At 45.6% G+C, this 25,777-nt stretch overlaps 1 protein-coding gene across 7 annotated transcripts in view; it reads right to left on the bottom strand.

The window, feature by feature from the left end:
• Positions 1 to 641: 641 nt before the first annotated feature.
• Positions 642 to 25,777, bottom strand: part of RYR1 (ryanodine receptor 1) — a 246,068-nt gene continuing 220,932 nt past the window's right edge. For all 7 annotated transcript variants that reach the window (XM_030218373.1, XM_030218376.1, XM_030218375.1 and 4 more), the window contains 16 exons: positions 24,105 to 25,414; positions 23,690 to 23,757; positions 20,514 to 20,697; positions 20,208 to 20,294; positions 19,504 to 19,728; positions 18,848 to 18,978; positions 15,460 to 15,502; positions 10,269 to 10,399; positions 10,059 to 10,119; positions 9,605 to 9,751; positions 9,158 to 9,292; positions 5,183 to 5,339; positions 4,198 to 4,262; positions 3,339 to 3,439; positions 2,638 to 2,689; positions 642 to 2,472 (listed from right to left, as the gene is read on the bottom strand). In XM_030218373.1, coding sequence (XP_030074233.1) covers positions 2,377 to 2,472; positions 2,638 to 2,689; positions 3,339 to 3,439; positions 4,198 to 4,262; positions 5,183 to 5,339; positions 9,158 to 9,292; positions 9,605 to 9,751; positions 10,059 to 10,119; positions 10,269 to 10,399; positions 15,460 to 15,502; positions 18,848 to 18,978; positions 19,504 to 19,728; positions 20,208 to 20,294; positions 20,514 to 20,697; positions 23,690 to 23,757; positions 24,105 to 25,414 — 2,993 coding nt within the window. In that variant the 3' untranslated portion in view covers positions 642 to 2,376. The remainder of the gene's footprint in view (positions 2,473 to 2,637; positions 2,690 to 3,338; positions 3,440 to 4,197; positions 4,263 to 5,182; positions 5,340 to 9,157; positions 9,293 to 9,604; positions 9,752 to 10,058; positions 10,120 to 10,268; positions 10,400 to 15,459; positions 15,503 to 18,847; positions 18,979 to 19,503; positions 19,729 to 20,207; positions 20,295 to 20,513; positions 20,698 to 23,689; positions 23,758 to 24,104; positions 25,415 to 25,777) is intronic.

The following is a 25,777-nucleotide window of genomic DNA, read 5'->3' as shown; positions in this document are numbered from 1 at the left end:
GGTGTGTTTGTTGCTTAGGGGCGGGGTGTGCACTGGATTGGTGTGTTGCTTAGGGGTAGGGTGTGCTTTGGGTTGGTATGTTGTTCAGGTGCGGGTGTGCATTGGGTGTGTATGTTTCTCAGGGACGGGGTGTGCATTGGGTGTGTATATTGCTTAGGGGCAGGATGTGCATTGGGTTGGTATGTTGCTTAGAGGCGGGGTGTACATTGGTTTGGTACATTGCTCAGGGGTGGGGTGTGCATTGGATTGGCACATGGCTCAGGAGAGTACTGTGCGTTGGGTGTGTACGTTGCATAGGGGCGGGGTGTGCACTGGGTTGGTATGTTGCTTAAGGGCGGGGTGTGCACTGGGTTGGTACGTTGCTTAGGGGTAGGGTTGCAGTGGGTTGGTATGTTGCTTAGAGGCGGGGTGTGCATTGGGTTGGTATGTTGCTCAGGAGTGGAGTGTGAATTGGGTTTGTACATTGCTTAGGGGTGGGGTGTGCATTGGATTTGTATGTTGCTCAGAGGCAAGGAAGGCCAAGACAGACGTGGCGTCAAAGAGTTGAAAGGACCACACTAAGCTGAGTAAGAATTGTTCAGAAGAAACTGATGAAATATGACGACTGGCTCAGAAAAATAAAACCAACATGTACACCGACATCTGGTATTGGAGTTACAGATTTTTATTTTAAAGTCATATTATCCAGTTTCAGCTACATTGGAATGGTTCTAGGAGAAGGAGTATGGCGTGTAAGTCTACCACCTACAGGCCGGTGACCTGCTCCCACTCCACGGCATCCCTCATATTTAGTGAGTGCATGGTTATTGCTCAAAAGTTATATAGAGATAGAAAAGAGATGCATCGAGGCCTGGCACCTTCTGATTCCTCTCATGATCTTTTTTGTGGCCTTAGGTGATCTCACTCTATGATAACAGCAGCTACACTGCTCTAATATATTTTCTTGTACATGCACTATCTTGGAGCCCAATGACAAACTAAGCAACAGTCATTTCTACCCTGCGGCAAGGAGGTCCCAAACTTCCACCACCCCTCTCCTGCCTCACTCCTCCTGGAGGTAAGAGGAACACTTAATGCCACTATGGCTGTTTTTCTTGACTTTCAGACAGAGCTTCCCTAATTCCTCATCCTCTCCCCCCCCTTACGGAAACTTACAGCGTGTGGCAGGGAGAGTGAGTCTGAAAGGGGGAGATTCTGGCTCAGGTAGGAAAGACTAACATAGGCAGATACTTCAGAAGCAAGAGTTATTGCTTGTACTCCTGGAGAGATTTGGCACAAAGCACTCATGTCCTGGAATTAAATCTTTCAGCTCTAGGCTTGTACACCCTAGTAAGTGTTTTCTTCCTACATCAAGGAGCTATGGCCAGTAAGCACAGCCTTGTGGCTCTGACACCCCATCATCAGCATGCCGAAAGGAATGAGTTAGATGTATTCAGCAATCTTCATTAACAGACTTTACCGCTGTGAAAAGAAAAAGGCTGAACAGGGACAGTCAGTTTGCAAAGGCTGTCAGCAGTAAGACAGAGGTACCATGTTCTGGGAGTGGGATGTCTGTACTTCATCTTCCCCTCCCCACCTCCCACTCCCACACTCGGATGTCTTACAGCTGTGACAAGTGTACAGGGCAGGAATTGAATCAGAAGCAGAATTTGTAAAACATAGCTGGAGAGGGAGAAGAGGGGACAGCCCTAAACCTATCTCCACCACACGTTCATTTCCCCAAGGTGTCATGGGGCAACAGTAAAAGGCACTTTAGCTCTGGGTCTCATTGGACCCATCCAGTTAAAAATCCAAGAGGATTTTTGCCCTGGGGTGGACAATAGAGTTACCCCAAAGGAAGTGTACGTCTTCTTTCCTCATTAAACATCAGTCAATGTTGGCTCTCTGTGGTGTCACCCTCACTTCCCAAAACACATTCCCATCATCTTCCGTAACCATTTCTTCTGTCCAAAGCTTCTTTTGTTTGTTTGTTTTTTATTTTCATTCATTTTTAAGCAGCATTTTAAAACAATTTTTCTTTTTTTTAATTTTTTTAAAGAATTATACCAGATATTTTGGAGATTTTGGAGATATTGCACCTGACCTCCCAGTACTGGAGCTGTGTTTGGTAATGCTGTGGGGGAAGAAGCTGTACCACAGAAGTGACCTCGGGGGCACACAGGTGGTGGAAATGAATATCATTCCCCTTCCCCACTCCAAAGGTTCAGGCAATGGCAGAAAGGTCCAAGAATATCCATTCGGTCCAGAAGGGGTAGGGAGAGTCTTAGCAGAAAGGGTTGCCATGGGAGAACTGCAGCTGGTGCTTGCACATCAGAAGAGATGGTGGATGTCCTGATGTCTTGAAGGTGTTCTCCAGAGTGCCTTCAGCACTGGTCCCTAGCTCAGCTGATCCTCATACTGCTTTCGGAAACAATCACCCACCGGGAAGAAGTCCCAGCATCGTTCTTGGTACATCTTCCAGACATAGGACTCCTGAAATGTAATTTTAATTCAATCAGAAACTTATTGCCATTCCAAATTGCACGGGCTACAGAAAATGGTCAGTGCCATTTAGAGCAGATAGATGATTACCTATGGTAGGTTTAAGGGAAAGGTGCATCTGTGCAGAAAGAGAGAGAACAGCCCCTCACCCCTTACCTGTCCTGTATGCTCAGTCTCATCCTTATTGATTAGATACATCAAAAAGAACCTGGAAGAGGAAAGAAAATATGTTTTGTTCCTTGGTTGTGATAGAGAGTAAGGCTTTATTGCTCTGCTGAGCTTTCTGCCATGAAAAGATAAAAGATTACTATACCCCCGGACAGTCCACCTCTCACGTACTGACGATGTTCCAAATCCAGCCCACCTCTCCACCAATCAGAGGTCAGACTCCACAGCCCAGTCTACCTCTCCATCAACTACACATCAAGAGCTCCTATCCTAGGCAACCCGGTTTATTTTATTTATTTATTTTTGTTACATTTGTACACCGCACTTTCCTACTCATGGCAGGCTTAATGCAGCAGGCAATGGAGGGTTAAGTGACTTGCCCAAAGTCACAAGGAGCTGCCTGTGCCGGGAATTGAACTCAGTTCCTCAGGACCAAAGTCCACCACCCTAACCACTAGGCCACTCCTCCACTCATCAATCATGAGGTTCAGAAACCTAACACACCCCTCCACCCATTTCATGGTTCAGATACCCAGCCTAGTTCAGCTCCACACCTATTAACAAGGCTCATAGCTCATCTCCACCAATCTTAAGGCTCAGCAGCTCAGCCCAGCCCATCTCTCCACCAACCACAAACCTCCACCCATTGCACAGTGAGGTCATGCATGCATTTGGTGTCCACTACTCACATGTAGTTGGCCAAGTTATGCTCTTCCAGTGTGTGCGTTTCAAACCCATGTGGCGTGGTGTCAAAATAATCGCTCCCGATGCCACAGATGAAGCACTTGGTCTGTGGAAAAGAAATGTGTGGGAACGGGGAGGAAGAGAGAGTCAGCCCATTTGCCTGTGCTGGAAGGATATCATCCACCCTCAAAACATACTCTCTTAAAGGATCTGCAGAAAGGGATCATGTGAGATAGCCTAATTATAAAATGCCTGTTTTATTTCTTTATATTGGGCTTGATATTCAACTGGTGTTGGTCAGCTATTTTTAAGGCGCTGACAACCGTGGGCTGAATTTGAGCCGGATATTATTTATCGTCTTTGTAATACTGGCACTTCTAATTGTTAAACTGCTCAGAACTACTTAGGGATTAAGCGGTCTATAAAACCTTAAAATTAGACTAATCAATGCTGGGCCTAATCCCGGCACTGAACAGCCAGGTCATGCCTGGCTGCCAAAAGTCATCCGGGTGCCTCAGTGCTAGTACCACATAACTATCAACATCAGGACTGATATTTGTGTTATCTTACATGCCTGGATAGCTATTGCTTCTGGCCAAAAGCCCGGAATATCAGCAATATTCAGACAACTTCCAGGTCCATACCGGCATTACCCAGAGAGTGCCGCCACAGTCAGAGCACATATTCAGGGGCATTTTCCGATTAAGAGGGTCAGTGAGTGCAATTTAACTGGGCAGGAGCCTCTCCTGCCCGGTTAAATCATTTTTTTATATCGACCTTATTGTTCATAGACCACTGTCTATATCAAAAGTTAAATGAAGGCAGCATACAACAACTATTCATTCCCTACCACTTTTTATTTACCTCCATATCTTCTTTCACTTGCTCCTGTTGGTCTCTCAGCTCACCAAATGCATCAATGATCAGACCTGGGAGTGAAACACAAATAATTACATGATTGACCCATGACAGAACGGCCGAAAACTGAGTTGTCGTCAACAGTCCTCAAAGGCACTGTTCCCTCTAAGCTGAGTGGGAGTCCTGCCAGTGTGGGGGTGGGGGGGTGCTGTTTCACTATCACATTTTCAATAGTGAGACAGGCTGCTTCGGTCTGGAACTCTCTCCCCACTAAAATTCGGTCATCAAGGGACTATTTAATCTTTAGAAAACAATTAAAAGCATTTCTTTTTTTAAAAAAATATGTAGGTTGTCATAGTTAACTGTGCTGAATTTGTCTCGGTCTCTTGTTTTTCTCTAATCCGCATAGAACTGCGAAGGCTTTTGCGGAATACAAGATTAATGTGTAGTGTAATGTAATGTAACCTGCCTGTCGCTAGAGACTGAAAACACAATATTGAAGCACCATCCCCTACTGGTAGCAATGTAGTTGGAAGACACTCACTCAGTTTAGAGGGAACAGTGCTCACAGGTCACAAATACGCAGGGCTTTTTTTGAGGGGGTACTTGGAGGTACTGAGTATCGGCACCTTTTCCATTGTCTGCTAAAATTGACCCATGGCCCCCAAGTTTTAATGAAAGAGATCAGGCTCTACACACCAATTCTGCCTTGTCATAGATTCTGTGACTGGTTGCAGGGGGCATGGCTATTGTGGGGTTCGTTCCTCAGTGATTACCCTTAAGTGTGGCCTGGCATTTGAGCACCGGCACCTTTTTTGCTAGAAAAAACGCACTGCAAATACGTACTCTTTAGTGCATACCCATAACAAGTCCATGATGCCACCCCTCATTCTGCCTCTAAGAGAAATTCAAAATCACTCCTTCCCCAGTCCTTGACCCCCTCTTTCCAGTACGTCTCTTATCCTTCTCTTTCCACCTTTTCATTGCTTACCCTGAATAATAGCCAGCAGAATAACGATGACAAAGAAGAAGAAGGTGATGTCAAACACGACGCGGTAAAGTTCATATTCATCACCTGCCGGGTCTTCAATCTCATCTCCAATACCACCACCTGCACGGACACCCACGTACATGTGGAAGAGGTAGCACTGGGAGAGGAAAGGCAACACAAAGCACTTACTGAAACAGGTTAGACTGGAAGAGGGCCTGACTCAAGGTCAAAAGAAAGAATCCCTAAGGGTGAGGGAGAAGCTAGTGGATTAGCTGGAATAGAGGGGTAGACTAGGTGAACCTTGTGGTGCTTATGTACCCATCATAGGGGTTGATGTAATCAGCACACAGCTGAAATGCACAGTGTCCAAATACACATGTAAAAAACATTCTTAACGCCCGATGTAGTAAATAAATGATATGCAAATTATATGCATGCAAAAAATGAGTGGAAACAGGGGACAGCATGCCAACTGTCATGGAAACACGCACACATTCTAGTGTATTGGGCGTGCATTAACAGTAGAATTGATATTTTGTACAGAGATTGCACCAGGACCTGGAGGGGTGTTGCATGCACATACACTTCAATATGGAAATATTGGGTTATGCATATAAGATGTATGAATGCCAATGAATGAGGAGGTGTGTGCCGATTTTATTGCTATTAAATTGATGTAGCAATAGGCACCGCCGAGGACACCAGAGAGCTTACAATTGTGATATAAGGTGTACTATTAATAACATTGGCAATATACAAATCTCAAACACTTATACTCACTGAGAACACTAACTAATACAAGTACTCACTAACTATCCTCCCAAGCCCATTGGTTCTAACATCTCACTTATAGTTCCCAATCCGTGGTTTAGCACTCAAGTCAGATTCTGCAACAACTTGATAAGTTCATCCATAAGAGTCTTTGTGATCCCGAATGATCAATGTGTGAAGTTGTATGAATGTAGGCTGAATGAGTACGTATGTAGGATATTTGATAATCTGAGGAAATATATATGGTACATTGTGTATTAAGAATAAAGAACATTGATTATAACTGTTTGAGATTTGTATATTAACAATTTAAAGTACAGTTATTACATATCTTGTATAACCCAGCATTGTATATTATTAATAACATTGGAGTATACGGTGGAAGAAATATTGGACGATATGAGTAGTGATTGAGTGGGAACTGACGCGTGTGATTTAAAATATATATTCTGCACATAAAAATTGTTGTTCTGGCTTTGTGTAAATTTCTGTAGTCGAGTGGAAGGTGACGGACGGTAGTGGTAAATGGAGCTCACTCTGAGGAAAAGGATGTTACCAGTGGTGTGTCACAAGGTTCAATTCTCGGGGTGGCTCTTTTTAACATTTTTGTAAGCGACACTGCTGAAGGGTTGTCTAGTAAGGTTTGCTTCTTTGTGGATGATACCAAAATCTGCAATAGGGTAGACGTCCTGATGGTGTGGATAACACAAGGGGGGGACCTAGCGAAACTTAAAGAATGGTCCAGAATTTGGTGGTTAAGATTTAAAGGTAAAAACTGTAGGGTCATGTATTTGGCTGCAAAAACACATGTGAGCAGTACAGTTTTTTATTTATTTTTTATTTATTGCATTTGTATCCCACATTTTCCCACCTTTTTGCGGGTTCAGTGTGGCTTACAATATGAGTTGAATGTTGGAAATACAATTTATTACAGATAGGGATTATATTAAGCAGGGTTAAACGAAACAATTGAGGTGTCGTTAAGGGATGTGATAATGGAACATAGGCATTGCAACTTTGGAAGGAAGCAATGGGAGCTAAGGGGCGATAAAAAGACATGAAGTCATATGGTATATAACTTTCTGTGTGTAAAGGTATGAGTGATGTGATAATACGGGAATGGGAGTTCCGAGATGAATGTACGATGCATTAGTGAACAGTAAGTATGGACTTTATGTGTTTTGTTTTTTTCCGTAGACTTGTTCGAAAAGATGGGTCTTCAATAATCTGCGGAAGGAAGCTTGCTCGTAGGTTGTTCTTAGGTTGCGCGGTAGTGTATTCCAAAACTGCGTGCTCTTGTGAGAAAAGGTTGACGCGTGTAACTTTTTGTATTTCACGCCTTTGCTATTGGGGAAGTGGAGGTTAAGGAAGGTTCGAGATGATCTTTTGGCATTTCTGGGTGGTAAGTCTATCAACTCTGACATGTAGGCTGGGGCTTCACCGTGAACGATTTTGTGGACTAATGTGCATACTTTAAAAGTGACGCGTTCCTTGAGTGGAAACCAGTGCAGTTTTTCTCTTAATGGTTTTGCACTTTCATATTTTGGCTTTCCATTTAGGGGGTGAAGACCTTTTGCGTACAAGAGAGGAATGGAACTTGGGTGTGATCGTATATGATGATCTTAAGGTGGCCAAACAGGTAGAAAAAGCAATGGGGAAAGCTAGAATGATGTTTGGGTGCATAGGGAGAGGAATGGCCAGTAGGAAAAAAGGCGGTGATAATACCCCTGTATAAGACTCTGTTGAGACCCCATTTAGAGTACTGTGTGTAATTCTGGAGACTGCACCTTCAAAAGGTCATAAACAGGATGCAGTCAGTCCAGAGGGTGGCTACTAAAATGGTCAGTGGTCTTCATCATAAAGCGTATGGGGACAGACTTAAAGATCTCAATATGTATATTTTGAAAGAAAGATGGGAGACAGAAGATATGATAGAGATATTTAAATACCTCAGTGGCACAAATGCACAGAAGGCAAGTCTATTTCAATGGAAAGCATAGGAGCCAACTTTTCAAAATGATTGGGGGTGCTGAATTTTTTTTTTTTACAGCTGGTGCATTCCCCCCTCCCCCTCCCTCTTCCCCTCCCTCCCTCCCTGTCCCCCCTCCACCTCCCTCCGAGTTCCAGGCCCCCCTCCCTCCCCCCCTCCAAGTTCCAGTCCCTCCTCCCTCCGAGTTCCAGGGTCCCCTCCCTCCCTCCCTGCCACCCAATTCCAGGGCGCTGAGATCACGAACAGGAAGGATGCATGCAGGGCTCTTTCCTGCCCCGAAGGCGGAAGAGGTCACTAGACCACCAGGGCAGTAGTAAGTAAGGGGAGGGGAGGCTAGCAATCTGCCCATTTGTCCGGATTTCTGGACAAATGGACAGGCGGGCCTGCCCGTTTGTCTAGAAATCCAGACAAACGGACAGATTGGCAAAACCCGCCCGGCTGCCCGGACATGTCCTCAAAAAGAGGACATGTCCGGGTAAATCCAGACATATGGTAACCCTAGGTAAAACAGATGACTTTTAAAATTCGGAGGGAGGGGACCTGGAACTCGATGGGAGGGAGGGAAGGAGGGAACGAACTTCCAGTGGGTGAAATATTGGGGGTGCTCGAGCACCCACAGCTCCCACGGAGTCGGCGCCTATGATGGAAAGGAAGCTCTGGAATGAGGGGGTATAGGAGGAAATCCTTCAGGGAAAGGGTGGTGAATTTGTGGAATAGCCTCCCAGTGGAGGTGGTGGAGATGAAAACTATCCGAATTCAAGCAAGCTTGGGATAAGTACATAGGATTTCTAAGGGAGAGGAAGGGATAGTAGATGGCATGGATGGACAGACTGGATAGTCTTTATCTGCCTTCATTTTTCTACGAGTGTATTGCCCCTCATTTCACAGCTGCAGCACAGCACATCCCTCTTAACCCTCCTTTATTTTTGCCTCATCTTGTACGTTACTGGGCTAATGAGAAAGGTTCAGTTGGAACCAGCAGAATATTTCAACTCGTGGGTTAGGACTAAGACGGCACTAGTTCAGGCAGAACAGATTTACAGATCATAGACGTTGGTATATTGAGGAGAAGGCTTGGGAATATGATTGAACCTGAGACAGGGACTGGGACACTGGCAGCACAGTTTGGAACAGAAGTGAAAGCTCATGTGTGGGGCTGTGACAATGACAGGAAAGGTTGGGACAGAAATGTTCTCCACTGCAGGAAGACTCACCGTCATCATGTCATCACACTTCATATCTGGCTCATCCTCATCTTCGCTCTTGTTGTAGAACTTCCTGAAGAAGTTGAAGGCTACAACGGTGTACAAATAAACCACCACAGCCAGCAAGCCGACTGTCATCATCAGCTGGGGGAGCGGGAGGGGAGAAATGTGTGAGAGAAGAGAAGCGAGCAAAGGCATGAGAGATTGAGCACAAAATTTGCATCTTCTCAAGCTCACACTTCCTGACACTTCCCCCAGAATGGTCCCTATCACTGGCACTATGAAAATGTTTTCTTTAAAACAGGGTGGCCAATTGCCATCGCTCCTACATAAAGTGGGTACAGGCCAGACAGATGCTGCTCATCCCCTTCTCACTGTCTTTCTGTAAGTAATAAAGAGGCAGTGACATGTTGTCTTCCATGCACACCACGAACAGAGATGCTAAGGGCTCTGTACCTGTTTGCCGTTGTGTGTGACAGAGGACAGAATGGTGCGCAGGGTCTTCACGCCCATGGCAATATCAAGGAGGTGAGCGGCAAAGAAGAAGTTGTTGTAATGTCCAAGGAAGGACATGACTGTGTACCAGACCAGATACAGAAAGGACTAAAAGAGAAGAGAAAGACATATGACCTCAGTAAAAGACAATGACAGGAAAAAGAAGAGATGAAACAACCTGCCACAACAGATTGGTCTGATGGGAAGAGACAGACACCCTGGCACAGCAGACTGGATTGGAAGAACAGAGAAAGACAACCTGCCAAAACAGACTGGACTGGTGAGAAGAGACAGATGAGAAAACCTGGCATAACAGACTGGACTAGAAGACCAGATAGACACCCAGATGCAGAGGCAAATAGGTATCCCGGTGTAACAGACTGTTCTGTAACTCCCCAAAATCCCTCTCACTTACATTGTCAGTAAAGATTACTCCAAATTTCCAGATCTGGTATTTGATATCAATGGCCGTGATCCTGTGGGGAAGAAGAAAAAATAAAGTACCACTCAGCAGACCTGAAAGATAAGCTGGAACTGGGATAGGGGAGCAGTGGATCAGGGCCTCCTGCTAAAATAGCTCTCATGTTCCCTGGATGACTCCCACTGCCTCTCTGCCCACCCTCACCAAGCAAACATGGATTTGTCAGGCTCTGGCTTCTTCTCTGTCTGGCAAGTAATCTCCAGGCTGGCCAGGTCCATCCCCAGCAGCTCAGCAATCCTCTCACGGCCATAGATGTCTCCGTACTTGTCCAGCACCTGGGAAAGGGAACAGGGACATGTTACAGTCTGGTTAGAGAATCTAGGGCTCCCATGGGAACTGGTTACAGTGAGTATGCAGAACACGGGACTCCAAAAGGAACCAGCTACACACGTGTGTGCAGAGCAGCAGACTAAAACAGAGATAAGTTACAGTGGGGTCGGCACTGGGATGCTGTACACTAAAGATGGATTCTATACCCTGAAACTACACGTGTTCTTTAACCCATGTGTGTAACTGCAGGCCCCTGATTCGCCCAAGCCCCTCCCAGGTTCACACCCCCCCCCCCCCATTTGCTATAATTAATAAGTTTGTAATTATTAAGCACAGATCTTGGGATTTAATGGATGTGTGGGTGTAGAATGTGGGTATTCAGTGAGGACAGGGAGGCCAGACACAGGTGAATATTTTTATTAAAGATTTTAAAGTCACATCAACAAACAAGAACAGTTTGGATTCAAAATGATACAAATTGCAATGATATCGGTAATAGTATAATCCATCATCTCCCTCCTCCCCTCCCCCTCCCTCATTCCCAAAACATTACTCCACTAGATGGTTAGTCCTCTGTAGTTAGAAAATCATCCAATGACCTAAAAGTCTCAGCTGGGTGGCACCATTAATCTTGGTGCATCAAGGTCTATCCCAGAGCAGGATCTCCACTGAGCCCGCAAAGAGGTGGGAAAATGTGGGATACAAATGCAAACAATAAATAAATAAAAATGTGGCATATTTGTCCCATTGTTTATGAAACTGCATGATATGTCCCATCCTGAGCGCTAACCGAGCAGAGAGGGTAAACAGTATACATAAAAAGTGCACAAACAAAAAAAGCAACACTGGGCCTTCAAGACTGAGACAATAGGAGTATTTTATTGATAAGTGACCCGACCAGACATTCCAGCTCACCAAAAGCCCGAACCATCAGTGGGGCAAGAGGTTGGTGATAACATTTATAAAACTTATTAGTAAACCCGTCTGGTCCCGGTGCTTTCCCTGTGGGCATATCTTGTATGGCCTCCAGGACCTCATCTAGAGTTATTGGCGCTGACAATGCCTCCCCCGGGAGATTGTTATTTTTGGGAGTTGTATTTCCTTTAGGTATTCCTGAACCTCCAGTATCGTGGGCGAGACATCTGGGCAATACAGCGTCTTATAAAAATTTAAGAAGGCTAACTGAATCTCTTCTAATTGCGTGCATCTCTTCCCTGTATCGTCTAGTATCATGTAGATAAAACTGCTGATGTATTGTTTTTTTATTTTATGTGCCAGGAGTCGGGATGGTTTATTTCCAAATTCGAAATGTGTTTGCCTAACTCTCTGTAGGTGTTCTGCTATCTCTGCCAGCTGGAGCTCACGGAGCTCCAACTGGACGGCATGGATGCGTTCCTCGATCTGGGGAGTAGATGAGCCCCGTTGGCTTTGATTGGTCAAAGTGGCCAACTCTGTATGTAGTTCTTGGGATTGAGACTTCGCCTGCCGGCGTATATGTGTCCGCAGCGCTATAACCCTCCCACGTATTACTGCTTTTAGGCCTTCCCATAGTATCACAGAATTAACCTCCCCGTTATCATTGAATTTCACATAGTCTTTAAGCTCTTTCTCTAAGCATGAGATAACTAGGGGATCAGCCAGGAGATCATCATCAAACCGCCACTGGGGTTGCGGGGGGATAGCACATTGTGCTCCATCTCTAGGGTAAGGGGAGTTTGGTCAGACCACGTTTTAGGGTGGATCTGTATATCCTTCATGCTTAGCAATAGGTTAGGGGGGCCCAACCTCAGGTCGATACAAGAGTGGGAGTGATGAACTGCAGAACAGTACGTGTAATTGCGAGTGTGGGGGTGCAGCCGACGCCAAATATCTAGTAGGTGCCATTTCCCCATAAAGCTATGAAGCTTATGAATATCCTGTCGGGAATATATTATAGCCCTTGTGGAGTTATCTAGCTGTGGTTGTAAAGTAAGATTGAAATCCCCTCCCACCAGCAAAGTGCCCTCCACATGCCTGGAAAGGAGCCCTGTCAATTCCTCAAAGAAGGCCCCCTGCCGCTCATTGGGGGCATATATATTTAGAAGGGACAATGTCTCTATTCCCACCTGTAAGACCACAAGAATATAGTGCTCCCTCTTATCGCGGACTATATGTTTCACCTGCCAAGGGTATTTTCTGGAGAGAGCTATCAGGACCCCCTTTTTTTTCTCTCCATGTGACTAGAGGCAAAATAAAGGTGGTAGTATCTACTATGCCCACACAGGTGCTCATGAGTTGGGAGTAGATGCGTTTCTTGTGCAAAAGTCACATCTGCATGGAGGCGTCGGATCTCTTTAAAGAGAAGTCGACACTTTACTGGTGAATTTAATCCCTTAACATTAAGTATTAGAAAAGTAATATCACTCATGACATATCTTTTACATGAACCCAGTTAGCGTACATTATTAAAACTTGCAACATTATGCTAAACATCTGAGGAGCTGCCACCTTTCCAATAGAGCAATATAACCCCCCCTCCCTCAGCCCTTCCCATAACTGGACCCCCTCCCTTCCCTCCTTCATTAATCTGGCACCTCTCCTTCCCAAACATGAGGGTGCACTAGAAGGAAGTGACTCCCACCTTTCTGTCAATCAAAACTTCAAACTTTTAATCCACCAGCAGCAATTAGGGTCCCCATTCCATAAGTCACCAGGACCGATACTAATGCGACTTCCAAACTTCACAGGAGGCCTATGCCTCCAGCAAATCTCAGTCTAATTGAATCATGTCCAATATGATCACAGTTATTTTCATGTTTTCGCCTTAGGGCTTGCAGATTTTAGAGCAGAGTCTGACTGCTGGCAATATAAGTGGCCCTTTCCCGCCGTGACCCTCTGCCAGCGCGGGCGAGCCTCCTTTGGTAAGGTTGGGGAACGGTTTGTGCCATTCTCTTTACTGGCAGCTGCTTCTGGGAATATTCCTGCCGCCTCTGCAATCGTCTGGATCTGGTGTAGCTTGCCTTCTTTATAGAATCTCAAGGCAAATGGGTAACCCCATCTGTATCGAATTCCCTGGGAGCGCAGGAAATGTGTGAAGTGTTTGAGTTCTGCCCGTCGTTTCAGCGTAGACGCTGTTAAGTCTTGGTATATTTCAATTTGATAACTGTCCCAGGCTTGCATGACCTTTTCTTTTATCTTGAAGTCTGAAAAACAGGCTATCAGATCACGGGGCTTATTGGATCTTGGGGCCCCCAAGGACTGATGTGCTCGCTCTATGCGGATTTCTGTGGGGTCTAGTGTTATCTGCACCTCTGCCAGCAATGCACTTGCCATTTTTTGTATCACAGCCTCGCAATCACAATATAATGGCGAGTCGGGCAGGCCCCGAAAGCGTATATTGCAGCGTTGGCTTTAGTTCTCCAGGTCCTCGATCTTGTCCCATATTTGACGTGTCTCAGCCTGTGCCTCCTTGCTCTGCTGTGCTATCGTGGTGACAGACTCCGCATGCTCTTCAAGTCGCTCTTCTGCCTCCTCCACTCGGTGTCCCAGCGCCCCAATCTCACCTCTCAGATCCGCCCCTAAGATGGCCAGATCGTTGTGCGCCGCTTTTAGGTCCGTCTTTATCTCCTGCAGCCACTGCTTTATCTCTTGTAGGGGCTCCAGGTCCTGCTCTATGGATCCACCAGAAAGGAATAACAGCGGCGAACTCTGGGTGGCTCGCTGTGCCTTAGGGTCGGGCGCTCGCGTTTCCCCGACGTCCGCGTGGGATGATGCGGCAGGCTCCGCATATGCGAACCTGGACAAATCTGGCTTTGATGCCTGGGAACTCATCTGATTATGATTGGGGAGCGTTTCTAGTGCACTCCTATGCTTGTTCAGATATTTTCTGAGTGCAACAGCCGCGGTGGTGCTTGTTTTTGCTCAAAGGTTAGTTGGAGCTCTCTGCCTAGGCAGCCATCGTGTTCGGTGCCGTCACTTCCTCCCTCAAAGCCAGTTCTCAAATTTTGGGAAGGCCACTGGGCAAACGTATATAGTCTCTACACCCCCCCCCCCCCCGGTGCCAACAAAAAACATAAATACCTGAGCTAAGAAGGATTCCTAAGCCCCACCAGTTTCAGAGGTCCTCCGGAGGCAAAAACAGCTCCCTCTCCTTCTTGCTCCAGCCAGTGGCACTGTGCATGTACTGCCACTGCTCGTTCCCCTTGTGCATACTCGGTTTTCACTCCTGTGTGAAAACTGAGCATGTGTGGCAGGGGTAGACCAGTGAGAAAGTAGCACCTACATAGTGATGCCGGCTGGAGAAAGTAGAAAAGGGAGTTTTTCTTGCCACAGGAGGACCTCTGCAGCTGGTGGAGCTTGGGGATCCCCACCAGTCATAACAAGGGTGCTAGAATGTTGGGTGGGCCTGAGTCCAAAGTGGGTGGACTCAGGCCCACCCATGGCTACGCCACTGAGGCCAGGTTGCAGTGTGTGCAAAGAACATGGACAGTTATACCCTGCAAAGTCCCACAAGCGCTCCATGTGGTTTACAATAAGAGAACATAAGAACATGAGTAGCCATACTGGGTCAGACCAATGGTCCATCTAGCCCAGTATCCTGTTTTCCAAACAGTGGCCAAGCCAGGTCACAAGTACCTGGCAGAAACCCAAATCGTGGCAACATTCCACGTAGAACCCCAAAGAATAGCAAGATTCTGGAATCCTAAAGAGTGACAAGATTCCATGCAGAATCTCAAAGAGTAGCAACATTCCATACTACAAATCCCAGGACAAGAAGTTGCTTCCCATGTCTGGGCATTCCCAGAGAGCTACAAATACATATCAGCAAAATTAATACATCATTACTTACTAAACAGCTGAACAAGATATGTTTTAAGGGCTTTCCTAAATGGTCTATATTGAATTAGTGTTCTAATATTCAGAGGAAGAGCATTCCACCATTTGACAGGCTGAAATGAAAACAGGACTTTGAACTCATGTTTGAGTACCAGTGTGATACAAAAGTCCAAACAAGACAGAACTGTAGAAAGAGTTTCAGCATACCACCCACAGACCCACACAAAAACACATACACTCTCTCTCTTACCTTTCTCTTCACAAATTTGTCCCAGTAGTTACTTGGGAATGACCTGCCAATGACAAAATCAATTAAAACAGTAAGAATGGTCATACCCAGGAACTGTAGTGGGCCAAGCAGTGTCCATGCACGGTGAAACCGGAACACCCAGGGCCCTGCCTGAAATGGTGTGTGACCAGTGGCGATCCTAGGTCGGCTGCCACCCGGGGAAGATCGCCACTGCGCACCCCCTCCCCGGGTGCAGTGGCGTCTGTCCCCCCAGGGTGCAGCACAACATCTCCCCCCCCCCGGTGCAATGACACCCCCCTCCCCGACACATCAAGCTGCCCCCACGCAATGACACCCCCTCCCCGGCGCATCAAGCCCCCCCCCCCGGGTGCATTCTTGGCTGCTGGAGGGTGCAAAGAGCAGCTGCGCACCTGTCGGCTCCACTGGCTCCCTGCTCCCTCTGCCCCCGGAACAGGAAGTAACCTGTTCCGGGGCAGAGGGAGCAGGGAACCAGCGGAGTCAATAGGCACATGGCTGCTCTCTGCACCCTCCAGCAGCGTGCACCCAGGGCGGACCGCCCCCACCGCCCTGCCCTTCCTACGCCACTGTGTGTGACACAGACTTTACTAGGAAGAAATAGACATCGCCCCATAATTCTATAGTCTTGTGTGCATATTTTCGCACTTAGCAAGCAAAATTGCGATCTGCAGGGCTTCGTTCTGTTTCTGTGAGTCCAAGTGTGAAGTCCTGCACATTGTACGTGCAGGATGTAAGAGTCAGAAACCAAACAAAGGAAGAAGACTTCGGCTGGCGGAGGTTAGGGTCCCCTGCCAGCAAAGGTAGCAGGTGGCAGGTTGGTGGCGGGAGGGGGGGTTGAGTGGGTCACTGGCAGGGGGGTACAGGGCCAAATCTACGGGGCCCAGGCCCCCGTGGCTCCATAGCAGCTACGCCCCTGCATGTAACATAGTAGATGATGGCAGAAAAGATCCAGCCAGTCTTCCCACTTATTCTGTCCACACTGTGAAGGATATATCCCAGATACGAACAAGAATGTATGATGGTCTGCGAGATGTTCTTCATGTTGTCTTCATTGATTGTATTCAACAATAAAGTACCAGAGAACTGAGTAGATTAAACGAATAGTCAAAAATTCAGTATCCAAAACTGCAGTTACCTCATGGCTCATGTTAACTGCCACTTGATATGGAAGAGGTCTAACGTTATCCCCTGAAGCTGCCTCAGAGAAACAGGGAGAACATAGTTTTAATGAAGATAAGATGAGTTGTGTAGTTTTGGATACTGAAAGTATATTATTTATTGGATGAAGCACTCTTTGAAAGAATTTATTATTGTTGAACGCTAAAGATAGATAGTGTTGAGACACTAGCATGTTTTTTTTTAAACGTACGTTTTCATGAAGTGCAGTTTTTTTTTGACCAACGATTAAAGAAGTTCTGACCACATTAAACTGCTGAAAAGTGGTGAACGTTTTCTACTGAGGGCTGTTTTCTCCACTAGATACTAGATATGATAGAGATCTATAAAATAATGAGTGGAGTGGAACGGGTAGATGTGAAGTGCCTGCGCTTTCCAAAAATACTAGGACTAGGGGGGGCATGCGATGAAGCTACAATGTAGTAAATTTAAAACGAATCGGAGAAAATCTTTCTTCACTCAACGTGTAATTAAACTCTAGAATTCATTGCCAGAGAATGTGGTAAAGGCGGTTAGCTTAGCGGAGTTTAAAAAAAAAGGTTTGGACGGCTTCCTAAAGGAAAAGTCCATAGACCATTATTAAAGCAGACTTGGGGAAAATCCACTATTTCTGGGATAAGAAGTAGAAAATGTTTTGTACTTTTTGGGGATCTTGCCAGGTATTTGTGACCTGGATTGGCCACTGTTGGAAACAGGATGCTGGGCTTGATGGACCTTTGGTCTTTCCCAGTATGGCAATACTTATGTACTTAGTATTAAAAAGTTTGTTTGGGCAAAATATTGGTAGTGTTCCACACGTTTAATGTGAGAGCACCTCTTTTGGTTTCTTCCATGTACACCATCCTCTTGGATAGATGAGCATATAACATCCCCATAGAGTTCTCTCTAGCACCCACCTTTCCTATGCCTTAAAACAAGGCTCTATAATCCAAATGCCCAGCATTATTACTGTGGCCATTGCCCAAACACTTGACATCCTAGGTCTCTTGTGTAACCTGTCAGACAGACTTGTGAGCTCACTAAGGTCAGAGAAAGTACCTGTACTAAATAGCTTTGGTTGTACTACAGAAAGGCAGTATATCAAATGCATGACCTTTACCAAGAGTGTCATCGATTCCACCAGGATTTCTAGGGGGTAATTCTACTACTAATCATTTCTATAGCGCTACAAGACGTACGCAGCACTGTACAAATTATATGCAGGTACATTCTTTGTCCCTAGAGGGCTCACACTCTAAGGTTTTGTACCTAGGGCAATGGAGGGTTAAGGGGTCCTTCTATTAAGCCATGGCAAAAAGTGTCCTGCGGTAGTGTGGGCTCGTTTTTTGGTGTGCGCTGGGCCAGTTTTTACCACGCGGCCCGGGTGGTAATTTCATTTTTTATGCGCATCCGCTACGCGCGCTGGAAAAATCTCCGGCGTGTGGCGCTAACTGGGCAGTAATCGGCATTGTAAGCGCACTGACAATTGCCACCCGGTTAACGCGTGAGACCTTACCGCTAAGTCAATAGGTGGCGGTAAGGTCTCAGGCCCAAAATGGACGCGCGCCAATTTTCTTTTTGCTGCATGCCCATTTTTGGCCAAACAAAAAAAAAAAGGCCTTTTTTTGCAGGTGCACTGAAAAATGGACCTGTATGTGTCCAATACACGCGTCTACACCAGCGCAGGCCATTTTTCGGCGTACTTAAGTGAGCAGGAGAGGCTCTTGCCTGGTTGAATCCCACTCAGCAGGCTGTGCTTGGATATCTGGCATCACTTCACAGCACTGCCACTACATATCCCCCTCTGATTATTGAGGCACTGTGCAGTTAGTGCCTGAGTGGTCCATGGATGGAGCCAGCGGTTATATGGGCACTGGCCATGTTCCATGCCGGTGCCCACAAAGCTAAGTGGGCTGACAAGACTGCACAAAAGACAGTTTTGTCTTTGCCTGCTTAGCTATGTGGGTGCTGAGTATCCACTGGCACCCACATAACTTCCAAGTCTGCAGCTGACCCAGACATTCAATGACAATACCGTGCCCATAATGTCTGTGGCTTTAAAATCCCTGACCGTCATGGGCTGAATATTGGCAGATTAGGCTTTAAGCTCTCCAGGGACAAGGAAATACTTACTGTACCTGAACGTAGCTTGCCTTGAAGTACTACTAAAAAGGTGTGAGCTAAATCCAAAATCCCCTTCCCTTTGAATACATACGGTGTGTTCAGCACCAGGCGATCCCATTGCCCTTTGATGTCATCATCTTCTGGCTGCTCTGTGATGTAAACCCCATCAAACTCCAGTTTCCGAGCTAGCTCCTTCTCACGCTTGAAGATCACAAGAGGAACCTGATTTTTGGTGGGAGAAAGATGTAAGTATGGGAAGCATTAACTTACACAATTCAGAGCAGTGATAAGCCATGTCTGATCAGCTGCACCTGGGTCAGTAAGACTCACATAAACGAAGGATGGGATAGAGATTCCTATTTAGGACTAGAGAGGTGTAGGACTTCCAAGAAGAAATAGAAGATGGTGGTTTCTTAAAGATAGAAGTCAAGGTAGATCTTTTTACAGAGAGGATGGGAGGCTGAACGGGGAGGAAGAGTCTCTGTGTGTGTGTCTTAAGAGGTGGGGAAAATGGACTTGATTTTAACAAAATAAACCTGCAATTTGTCATTTGTGTGTGTGTGGGGGGGGGGGGGGGGGGGGGGGGGGGAGGGGGGGAGGGAGGACAGCAGAAAAGGATGAAGAGATGGAGAGTTTTAGTCAGCCTAACCCCCACTGTAGTTACTGTGGAAAAAGGAACGCAGACTGGGCTAGAGCCATGACTACACATGGTCTTGACTAGTGGTCACTAAATTCATATCCTCTTACCTTAAGGCAATTATAACCAATGATGCAGAGGAAAGAAATCAAGGTGTGAATGATGGACAGGAATTGCATCGTGGGTTGCATGTACCCGGTGCTTTCCTCCAGGAAGTAATAGACCATGCTCTCCTCATCTTCATCTTCCTCCCCGCTCTCAATCCCAGATCCCTCCAGTTCCTCCTCAAACCCAGATCCTTCAAACTCATCAGCACCAAGGGGTGAGTCGGACACCTGAAATGCATGGTCAGAAAAGAAGCAAATACATGGGGCACAGACCCTTTCCAATACCCTAACAGTGCCCTGGTCAGAAAAGAACTAGAATTCTGGTAGGTATAATCATTGACAGAAAAAAAGGTTCCCTGTGATAGGGGAGAGATTCCTGTGGCAGGTCCAGGGCTTTTTTTGAGGGGGTACTTGTGGGTACTGAGTACTGACACCTTTTCCATTGTCTGCTAAACTTGACCCATGGACCCCCAAGTTTTAATGAAAGAGTTCAGGCTCTACACACCGATTCTGCCTTGTCATAGATTTTGTGACTGGTTGCAGGGGGCCTGGCCATTGTAGGGTGGGTCCCTCAGTGATCACCCCACCCCTGAAGGGTGGCCTGGCATTTAAGTACTAGCACCTTTTTTGCTAGAAAAAACACACTGGCCAGGTCAGATGGGAGAGGAATATGTTTCTCTCTAGGAAAGTCAACACCATCTGCTCACCTTGTAGAACAGCAGGATAAAGTTGATCGCAAAGGACAGAAACAGAGCCAGAAAGCGCAAGTTGTAGAAATTCCTGGACAAGTAGTTCTGGAAGTACAGTGAAATTTGACAGAACTGAACAAGATTCAACTTAAGAATCAATCATTTTTTAAAAAATCATTCTACTATCTATCTCCTCAGGCTTTTCTAGATTTTTGTTTTTGCACCTCCTCCTCAACTTGTCAATGGAGCAACCACATCCCCCTTTCCTCAATGACTGAAAAAAAATGAGTTTTCCTGTTACTTAATCGACAAGAAGGGACGTACAAGGAACTTAACCCTCTGGATCTCTAGTTCATTCCAGAACTCCATGCCACCTTCACTGCTCTCTGGTTTTTTTTCCCTCTGTGCAGTCTTCTTCTTCTCCTTGGTGACATCCTTGGGCTCTTCAGATTCCTTGGGCTCTTCTGGTGGCTCTTCCTTCTCCACTGACTTCTCTCCATTTTCAGCACTGAAAGCACCATACCCAGAAGGGGAAAAAGAAAAAAAAATAAGTTAGGTTAGTAACAAGACAATGAACATGGGCTTCTTTCTGTAGCCCTCAGTATCCTGCAAAAACTTTAAAGTCATTTATTGCAATACATAAGTACATAAGTAATGCCACACTGGGAAAAGACCAAAGGTCCATCGAGCCCAGCATCCTGTCCACGACAGCGGCCAATCCAGACCAAGGGCACCTGGCGAGCTTCCCAAACGTACAAACATTCTATACATGTTATTCCTGGAATTGTGGATTTTTCCCAAGTCCACTTAGTAGTGGTTTATGGACTTGTCCTTTAGGAAACCGTCTAACCCCTTTTTAAGCTCTGCTAAGCTAACCGCCTTCACCACGTTCTCCGGCAATGAATTCCAGAGTTTAATTATGAGTTAGGGTGAAGAAACATTTTCTCCGATTTGTTTTAAATTTACTACACTTTAGTTTCATCGCATGCCCCCTAGTCCTAGTATTTTTGGAAAGTGTGAACAGACGCTTCACATCCACCTGTTCCACTCCACTCAATATTTTATATACCTCTATCATATCTCCCCTCAGCCGTCTCTTCTCCAAGCTGAAAAGCCCTAGCCTCCTTAGTCTTTCTTCATAGGGAAGTCGTCCCATCCCCTTTATCATTTTAGTCGCCCTTCGCTGCACCTTTTCCAGTTCTACTATATCTTTCTTGAGATGCGGCGACCAGAATTGAACACAGTACTCAAGGTGCGGTTGCACCATGGAGCGATACAACGGCATTATAACATCCTCACACCTGTTTTCCATACCTTTCCTAATAATACCCAACATTCTATTTGCTTTCTGAGCCGCAGCAGCACACTGAGCAGAAGGTTTCAGTGTATTATCGACGACGACACCCAGATCCCTTTCTTGGTCCGTAACTCCTAACGTGGAACCTTGCATGACGTAGCTATAATTCGGGTTCTTTTTTCCCACATGCATCACCTTGCACTTGCTCACATTAAACGTCATCAGCCATTTAGCCGCCCAGTCTCGTAAGGTCCTTCTGTAATTTTTCACAATCCTGTCGCAAGTTAACGACTTTGAATAACTTTGTGTCATCAGCAAATTTAATTACCTCGCTAGTTACTCCCATCTCTAAATCATTTATAAATATGTTAAAAAGCAGCGGTCCTAGCACAGACCCCTGAGGAACCCCACTAACTACCCTTCTCAATTGTGAATACTGCCCATTTAACCCCACTCTCTGTTTCCTATCCTTCAACCAGTTTTTAATCCACAATAGGACATTTCCTCCTATCCCATGACCCTCCAATTTCCTCTGTAGCCTTTCATGAGGTACCTTGTCAAACGCCTTTTGAAAATCCAGACACACAATATCAACCGGCTCCCCTTTGTCCACATGTTTGTTTACTCCTTCAAAGAATTGAAGTAAATTGGTCAGGCAAGATTTCCCCACACAAAAGCCATGCTGACTTGGTCTCAGTAATCCATGTCCTCGGATGTGCTCTGTAATTTTGTTTTTGATAATAGCCTCTACCATTTTCCCCGGCACCGACGTCAGACTCACCGGTCTATAATTTCCCGGATCTCCCCTGGAACCTTTTTAAAAAATCAGCGTTACATTGGCCACCCTCCAATCTTCCGGTACCACGCTCAATTTTAAGGATAAATTGCATATCACTAACAGAAGCTCCGCAAGCTCGTTTTTCAGTTCTATAAGTTCTCTAGGATGAATACCATCCGGTCCAGGAGATTTGCTACTCTTCAGTTTGCTGAACTGCCCCATTACGTCCTCCAGGTTTACCGTGAAGTCAGTAAGTTTCTCCGACTCGTCCGCTTGAAATATCATTTCCGACACCCAAATCTTCCTCGGTGAAGACCGAAGCAAAGAATTCATTCAATCTCTCCGCTACGTCTTTATCTTCCTTGATCGCCCCTTTTACCCCTCGGTCATCCAGCGGCCCAACCGATTCTTTTGCCGGCTTCCTGCTTTTAATATACCGAAAAAATTTTTGCTATGTTTTTTTTTGCATCTAATGCTATCTTTTTTTCGTAATCCCTCTTGGCTTCTTTAACTGCACCTTGCATTTGCTTTGACACTCCTTATGCTGCTTCTTGCTATTTTCAGATGGTTCCTTCTTCCATTTTCTGAAGGTGTTTCTTTTAGCCCTAATAGCTTCCTTCACCTCACTATTCAACCACGCCGGCTGTCTTTTGGACTTACGTCTTTCTTTTCTAATTCGCAGAATATGTTTAGCCTGGGCCTCCAGGATGGTATTTTTGAACAGCGTCCATGAATGTTGTACAGTTTTTACCCTCTCAGTTGCCCCCTACGTTTTTTTAAACCGTTCTTCTCATTTTATCATAGTCTCCTTTTTTAAAGTTAAACGCTAACGTATTTGACTTCCTGTGTATAGATACTTCAAGGTTGATATCAAAACTGATCATATTATGATCACTGTTATCAAGCGGCCCCAGTACCATAACGTCCCTCACCAGATCATGCACTCCACTAAGGACCAAGTCTAGAATTTTTCCTTCTCTCGTCGGCTCCTGCACCAGCTGCTCCATAAAGCTGTCCTTGATTTCATCAAGGAATTGTACTTCTCTAGCGTGTCCTGATGTTACATTTACCCAGTCTATATTTGGATAATTGAAGTCACCCATTATTATCACTTTGCCCATTTTGTTTGCGTCTCTGATTTCTTTTATCATTTCTGCGTCTACCTGCTCATCCTGGCGAGGCGGACGGTAGTACACTTCTATCACCGTCCTTTTCCCTTTTATACATGGAATTTCACCCCACAATGATTCAAAGGTGTTCAAGAAAGTTGGGAAGAGTACTCAAACTATGGTCTACTCCAGCTGACTTGAACTTTCCCAGAAGATCTTTCACTCATCATCTCTTTCATTTTACCTGCAGAGAACAGAGAGATTTGGGAGTGATGGGATGTGTGAAAATAACATTAAGTTCAGGAAGATGACTTACTCTGCTTTTTCTGGTTCTACTGGTATCTCCTCAGTTTTTTCAGGCTCATCCAAGGACTCCTCCTGCTCCTAGAAATTATGAATACAGCTGTAAATATTGTGAGGTGTGAAGGAGGAGATGGAAGACAGTTTCTCTCTGTTGGTTTAATCATTGTTCTGGAGATCTTACACATCTAAGCTGCAACGTTGTTACATAAATTTGTTGAACATGAAGGAGACAGGAAAAGTATGAAAAGCTCATGATCCACTGCAATAGATAAAGCCCAGAGTAGATAAATGAGCCAAACCCTATTTCTCCAAAAGGAATGACGTGTGATGACTGTGTGCAGCTCTGGTAGTCCGAGAGTTTAGCCACTAAGATAACCAACCAAAAGAACCCACAAAAAGAGATCCAGTGACTTTCTCTGTAAACTTACCCCAAACTTTCTTTTGAGGATGGGTGAACCTTCTGGAGTAGGTGGTTCCACTGGTGTCGTATCCCCCATATCTCCCAGGCCTCCGGGTGCATCTGGTGCATACAGTCGATAATGGCTGCCTTCTTTCCTCAGGTCCAGGCCAAATATTTCTGTTCCCTGTTCATGAACTTCTTCCTGGTCAGTATCCACAAAGTCCATCACATCACCCGGTTCAGGGGCCTCAGTGCTAATCACTGGAGGAGGTCCATCACCATGAATTTCATCTTGGGTTGGGTCGGGCATGCTGGCAAGGATCTCTGTCACTGTCATCTTTTTGGCACCTTCTACCAAGCTCCCTCCAAACAGTGCATGCCAAATAATCAGGAAGAAGCCCTTGCAGATGTTGTAGTTGAAATAAAGAATTCCCATCAATAAAGTCCAAAAGAAGGAAACCACCACTTGCAGAATTTCCTTCAGAGTCATTTTCTTCACCTTGCGATACTGCTTTCTTAAGTTCCTGTACGTGAACATCTTGAAAAAATTGACCACATTGTTCACAAACTCTCCAAAGGCTGATGAAGGCTCACTAGGAGCCATGTTCTTTTCTGTTTCTGTGCCTTCTGAGCCTTCTCCTTCATCATCCTCAACTTCAGCTTTCTCTTCTTCACACTCAGAGATCTGAGCAGCAATCTGCATCTCAAATATGGTATCTTCACAGAAGTTGATGAAAAGCTCCATCTTTTCTGACTCACCACCTTCATTCACCACATCAAATATGAACTGCCGCTTAGATTCCTTTACCTGGGGCATTTCCCACTGGGCTTTGTTGGTCTCACTGATCTCAAAATATATTCTCTCGATCTTCTTGCTGGCACCCATGATCTCAATCCGTCCCAGGTAAGGTTTGAAGTAGCCAATAATGCTTTCAGCCAACACAAGGAAGTTCTGGAGTCTTGTGTCATGAGGGACATGCTCAGAGAGGTTGGTGAGCAAGACAGCGATGTTGAATCCAATGTCTTTTGCTGGCTCTTGGAATCTGTTGGCAAACTCTTCATAGTTGATCATTTCATTCTCATCTGCTTCTGAACAGGACAGGAGGAACTGGATCTCGGAGGGTGAATACTGCTTCTGGGTGTCCATGGCCTTCTGGAAATCCTTCTTAGAAATAAGTCCTCTTGGATCAGTGACATAGTCCTTAAAAGCATCAGAGGCCACAATGTCTTTGAGTTTCAGGAACATGTCAAAGAACTTAAGGATCATTTCTACATTGCTTGAAGACTCCACCAACATATCCACCATCTGCCGAGCAATTGTTCCATTTACCACATTGCCTGGAAAAAGAAAAAATGAGGTGACCATGTTAAGGTTTCCATCATTCTGCAAACAATCTGTATTAATGCTTACATACAAATCATAGAATCTACATTTGGGAGACACAAACTAGAGGCCACCTATTCCTTTGTACTGCCAAATGGCAGATGATCCAAGGCTTTGGATCCTTCTCCTCATATGTGGTCTAAGTGAGATTTAGACTGCAGCCTCAACTAAGATGGAGGCTTTGTACCAAAAATTGCCAGCCAGAAAGCACATTGGAAGTGCTTCAATAGAGAGCTGCATCCTGCTTTCAGTTATAGGATGCCTATTGGCTTACGTACCACAAGGGGTGTGGATGGGAGAAGGTGGTGATGGGACTT

Source organism: Microcaecilia unicolor, chromosome 11 (genome assembly GCF_901765095.1).
Source record: "Microcaecilia unicolor chromosome 11, aMicUni1.1, whole genome shotgun sequence".
Classification (NCBI taxonomy): Eukaryota; Metazoa; Chordata; class Amphibia; order Gymnophiona; family Siphonopidae; genus Microcaecilia; species Microcaecilia unicolor.
Note: the sequence above shows the minus strand (reverse complement) of the source record. Positions and strands in the feature narration are given on the sequence as shown.